Raw genomic sequence first — 6,000 nt, 5'->3', positions numbered from 1 at the left:
CCAAAGTCTTTTTAGGTTTTTGGCTGCCACCATGTAGCCTGCACACTACTGCATTTGAAAAATGTATGCCTTTTAAGAAATTATACCTTTTAGTTAACCAAGGGGAAAACTTTCCATTCTTTTGTGAGTCATCATCTCTCCCATGGGGAACTTAAAAAACCCAGTGTTGGATTAACACAGTAGGGCGACAAGGAGGTAATCAGATTCATTTCACTTAATGTGCAATGAATTTTGCAAGTGACTTTCCGGGGGTGGGGGTGGGGGGGGTGCTCACTAGTAATTTGGGTCTCAGTCATGATGTTCTGTAGAAGGCGGCTCTCAAGGCAGACCAAAACAGGATGCCAGAAAAATGGTATAAACAGTCGTCTGGCCACTCTGACCATGTGGGAATGCACCCATGCTGCGTCACCCTTCCCAGCTGTCTCTGTGAACTGAACGCAGCGCCTGGGGCACTTTAAGGAGCAGCCCAGATTTCCCCTCTAAGAACCCAGACTTGACAGAGCTAGAATTCTATGAAATGACTTGCTCCGACACGAATCGACAGCATCCCCAATACTTTCCTTCCTCTTAGCTGGCTACCAGCACCCCGACTCTCAACTTGAGGACACCCCGCCCCCACCACGCTCATAGTCTCAATGCTAACCTCTGAGACGGGTTTGAGAAAGTGCGGGCGGTGGAACGCACCAGGCGCGGTCCGGCCACCAGTGACTCCCAGCGGCCGCACAGGGCGCTGCGCCCCTCTCGCCCTGGCCTCCCCCGCCCGGCGTCCGCCCTGCTGCCCCCGCGCCGCCTCCTGAGCCAGGGCTGGAGGCGGATTCCTCTGTCCGGGTTTTCAGAGCGCCTTTCCGAAATCTCCTCCCCGCCCAGAAAGGGAGAGAGATCCCAGGCGCAATCGCTCCCCGGAGCGGCCGAGGGGCGCGCGGGGAGAGGCCTGCGCCGGGGTACTTTCAAACTGAGGCGCGCGCACACACTCACACCCACCCACCCACCCACCTAGACACACACGCGGATACACATACATACACACGCGATCACACACACATACTCACTCACTCACTCACTCACACACACATACACACACGCCCATTTATATAGGCGGCGGCAGTGGCCAGGGCGGCGGCAACGGGCTCAGGAGCGATGGAGCTGAGCCGGCTAACCCCGGTTGGGAGCAAGTGAGGAGGACCCAAGCACACTCCGAGATTTCTGTGCCCAGCGCTTGTCATCTTTCCTAGACAGCCGTGCTCCCGGAGGAGGACAGGTCAGACTAAGCTGTGAAGGAGAGGGTGGGCAAGAGGAGGAGGCCAGGTGAGCAGAGGAGCCCTCAGCGTCTCTGGACTGCCCCGATCGCTCCTTGCCGGACTCCTGCCCTCTCCTCGCTCAGGTGGGCGCGCCAGGTCCCTAGCTCACAAGGGACGCTCAGAGGAGAAGGGAAAGTCGCGGCCCGGCTGCACGGGATGCCTTTCGCCAAGCGGATCGTGGAGCCGCAGTGGCTTTGCCGGCAGCGGCGCCCTGCGCCCGGCCCAGATGAGGACACGAGTGGAGGCAGCGTTGAGCCGCCGCCGCCCCTGCAGCCGCCTGGCCGGCGGGAAGAGGCCGAGGCACGGGAGTCAGACGAGCCTCCTCGTGTGCCCCCTGCGCCTCTCCCACTGCCACCTCCACCGCCGTCTTTGCCGGCGCCGGCCGAGCAGGATCAGCAGCCACCCAGCGAAGCGCGGGAGGCCGGGGAGGAGAGCGTGGCGGGGGTCTCGGAGGCAGCATCGGCCCCAGCCGAGACATCCGAGGCTTCAGCTGAGGCTGTGCTGCTCATGTTAGACCTGTGCGCGGTCAGCAACGCTGCGCTGGCCAGGGTCCTCCGGCAGCTCTCAGACGTGGCCCGGCACGCGTGCAGCCTCTTCCAGGAGCTCGAGAGCGACATCCAGCTTACTCACCGCCGTGTCTGGGCGCTGCAGGGCAAGCTCGGTAGCGTGCAGCGCGTCCTCAGCACGTTGGACCCCAAGCAGGAGGCAGTGCGTGAGTACCAGCGCCGTCCATCCTCTAGGGTGTTAGGCTCCAGCGCCTCACCCTCTTACTGTCTCCACTCACCACAATCCCAGGCCCGAGGCGCCGAGCTTGCTGCAACTTGCACCTTACTCTTGCCTTTCTTCCCTTATGCCCTGAGATCCACCCCAGTACTCCGGGTTGAGTAGCTGGGGTGGCCCCTGACCGATGCAGGGATGCAGGCATGGAGGGCAGAAAGTTAAAAGGACGGCTTCTGAACTCATAGACACCCTTGGCGTTGAGACTGGGCAAGTGGGGAGCATTTAGGGAGCCAGACAGGAGGTAGAGAAGGTCTGTCATTTACCACTGGGACAGACATGCCTTTCATGTCCTTGGGAAGAAGGATGGGGTGTAACTCCTGTAGCTTCCAGGAGCCCACCACTGGGTTGCACCTTTGGGGGGGGGTCTTCAAAGTAGTGGGTGTCCTTTTAAGATGTCTGTGGGAGACAAGGTGCTTTGTCACACTTGCTGTGGCCTCGGGTGCCCGGGACTCGTGCCTTTTGAAGGTGTGTGACCTAGTCCAGCATCATTGGCTGGCTGCCTAGAATGAACTCCACTGTGCTCTACTGAGAACCCTGGGACCAGGAAAGGCCTTGGTGAGGGCCTGGAAGGAACGCCTGGACCTTGGGGAAGATAAGGGGATCCCTGAGTGTCTTTTCTGCCCTGGGTTAGTTCCTAGGGCTCTTAATGAGTGCTCCTTTGGACCATCTGTCTTCTGAGCATCCCACAAACTCTTCTTTCCCTGTCTTAGTGCCTTGTTGCCCAAATCCAGACTCAGGTGTGAGCCAGTTCAGCCAGGCGGGTTACAGCGAGATAGCAAGGAATGCGAGCTAGGAGACCTCTGGACATCTTTACTGCACACTGACTTTACTCTTGCACCACAGTAGACCTCCTGAAAAGTAGTCTCTGCTAAGTACTCTCCAAGGGGCATGCAGTCCTCCCCCACTGGTGCATGGCCTCCCATACCTGGCACCCCCAAACCTGGCAGTGACAGACTCATTTAAGAAAATGACTTGTGGACCAGAGTGTGGGTCCTTTGGCTCTTAGTTCAGCTGAGATGCTATGGGGAAGGTGATGTCAGCGGTTCTGCCTTACATAAGAAACCTTTTCTGTTGCTGCAGCAGCTGCTCTGGTGTGAGGTGGTCATCCAGTGAACCAGAGGAGCTTCAACAGCATCTTAGGGGGATTTCCCTGTACCTCTGTTGGGCAGCTCAGCCCAGCTTCTGGGCCTGGCCTGCAGGCTTGGGCATTCCTTTCCCTTACCCCTTCCTCCCTAGAAGAACCCTCTGAACCCCGCCCCAGGAATTCACTGCTTTTCTACAATAACAATAATAATAAGCATAATGAATAAATGATGTGCCCGATCAGTTTTCGCAGCTATAAAAGACCTGGAGTTGGGTTAATGACTAGTTGTTTAAAAGGGCAATTCCGGGGATGAGTTCTGGAAAGAATTAGGATTGCCCTAGGCCAAGTCGTATTTTACTTTTGGGACTGGAAATGAGCACTTTAATTCTGCCTTTTTTTTTCCTCCCCAAACCACCCAGCAGGGGCAGGCCCTTCACTTTCAACAGCGCTCATATTTGGGTAGTTCTATTTGGGGGGGGGGAGAGTGGTGACTTCAAAAGAACTGGAGGGAAGTTCTGCAGACAGTTGAATGGTGCATACATTTTCCACGTGCACATGTGACACAGGCATACTTCTTCTTAAACAAAATTTACACTGCCAAAGTAGAATGTATTCTCCTCACTACCCTCCTATTAGTGGCTACAGAAGGTGGTTACGAATCTTGAATTTAATAGCCCCTTCAAGTCATTTTCACCATCAGAGTATAAATGAATGGAAGATGGAGCTAGGTGGATCATTAGTGTGTTGGTGTAGTTGGTGAATAATACTCAATATTAATACTCTATTAATGTATATTTATATGTGAATAAATAAAGATGAGGCCACAGGAAGGGTCTTAAAATAGATCATTTCAAACACTTTCTTCTAAAATGTTTTATTTATTATTATTATTATTATTATTATTATTGTGGGTGTGCATGATGTGGGGAGGGCACATGGAAGTCAGAAGACAACTTTGTGGACTCATCTCTCTCCTAACACTATGTAGGTTCCAGGGATGGAACTCAGGTCACCTAGGCTCACTCCTCAAGTGCTTTTACCCACCAAACCATCTCACAAGTCCTGCTCTAAATTTTTTTTTCTAAAATGTCTCAATGCTCGGTAGCCTGATTTCTCCCTCCTCTCATCCATTTAGATGTAGGATGGTACTGTACTGTCCTTGCTTGGCATCATAACCTTCAGGAGGAAAGGCATACCATTTTGCATCTTAGTTTTGACTTTCCCAGAATTCCGAGCTCCAGACAAGGATTAACAGGCCAGTAGTTTGAGAGCGGGTCTCAGGAGTCCCATGGAGTGAGTGGGAAAGTCAAACAGGAGGATAGAGGCTGACAGTCATGAGACAGTGATTACCACGGACCCTTTGGAGTCAAGCTAACCGAAGACCTTTGACTCACATACCATCTCAGGTATGCTTCGCTTGGGGGAGGGGAGGGTGAAGAGATTGGAATCTCTGTACTGATTCTCCCTTGATAGGAAAGGAGCACCCGAGCAAGACTTAGTTGCCTTCTAGAGTCAGCCCTGTCTACGCTTTTAGCATGCACCCGGGGGTCACAGAGATAGGAGAAGCCTGTGGCGTGCACATGCGTGTCTGCAGGGGTTCTCTTGAGAGAGCAGAAGGGCTGATTAGACCCTACCGGTATCAACTGCATTATGAATCTCCCTTTAAGATTGCTCCAGCCTGGGAGTGGTTTGGAAGGGAGAAGAAGACGTCCTCCCCTGGGTTGTCTGTGCCTCTATACCCCCACTTAGGTTTCCTACCCAGATCACCATGCCTCACACTCTTCCTGCTCTCTCCTAAGAGAGCTGCTTCCTGTTGCCCTGACTCATGGTAGGGGACATTGTGGTGAATGGCCTAATCTGATATACACTTCACAGAAGTCACTTTTGAGGCAAGTTTGGGCTGGTAAGGCAGTTAGATAGTGCAACTAATCTTGAAGACGAGAAACAAAGAAGTGGTCAGATCTAAATTCATTTTGGAAATATAACTGATAGGACTTACTGAGTAGATTAGGTACAGGGAATGAGAAAAAGTCATTTAGATGCCCAACTTGTAGTTTCCTTTGCTTAGATAAGTCATCAAAGTTGATGACATTTGCAGAAACAGAAGGCTACTAGGACAGTGGACATTTTATTCTAAAGGGAGTGTGATCCATAGTTTTCTATTTGAGGCCTGTTAAGTTTGAGGTGTCTGGTGAGTGGTGAAAGTGCTGAGTTAGATGTGTGAGTTGAGAGCATAAGAGAAAGGCCCAAGTTGGAGATGAGCATGTGAGACGGGAAGATAAAGAAGGCATGGGAAGCCGTGGGACTAGGAACAATGGAGACGCTAGGAAAAAGGAGAGTGGTACTTGCAGGAAGGTACTAATTGTTAGGCATGCTTGAATTTCACAGAAGGGAGGAAATTAGTATAGAGCCCAGGGGAGCCCAACTTTGAGTTTCATAGGAAAAGAGGAAGAATTAAAATGAAGATGTAGAGGTTCACTGTAGTGTAAATTGCAACCCTTAGGAAGCAGAGGCAGGAAACCTTGAGTAAGGACTACACTACACACACACACACACACACACACACACACACACACACAGAGAGAGAGAGAGAGAGAGAGAGAGAGAGAGAAACAGACAGACAGACAGAGACAGACAGACAGAAAGAGACAGAGAGAGACAGATACAGAGAAAGAGACAGAGAGAGACAGAAACACATAGAGATTCTGCTTCAAAAACAAACAAAACATCACTAAGTGCTATAAGTAAGTGGTAGGGCACATGTTTAGCATGTGCAAAGCACTGGGTTTGATGCCAGTACTGAGGAATAAAAACTTAGACTAAAAATCAGGCCAGGGT

General features: G+C 52.0%; 1 protein-coding gene across 2 annotated transcripts in view; it reads left to right on the top strand.

Annotated features, from left to right (window-relative positions):
- Window positions 1-1,043: 1,043 nt before the first annotated feature.
- Nhs (NHS actin remodeling regulator) overlaps window positions 1,044-6,000 on the top strand; it is a 328,815-nt gene continuing 323,858 nt past the window's right edge. For both annotated transcript variants that reach the window (XM_021188195.2, XM_021188194.2), the window contains exon 1: window positions 1,044-2,010. In XM_021188195.2, the coding sequence (XP_021043854.1) occupies window positions 1,455-2,010 (556 nt within the window). In that variant the 5' untranslated portion in view covers window positions 1,044-1,454. The remainder of the gene's footprint in view (window positions 2,011-6,000) is intronic.

Source organism: Mus pahari, chromosome X, assembly GCF_900095145.1.
Source record: "Mus pahari chromosome X, PAHARI_EIJ_v1.1, whole genome shotgun sequence".
In the NCBI taxonomy this organism is placed as follows: Eukaryota; Metazoa; Chordata; class Mammalia; order Rodentia; family Muridae; genus Mus; species Mus pahari.
Note: the sequence above shows the minus strand (reverse complement) of the source record. Positions and strands in the feature narration are given on the sequence as shown.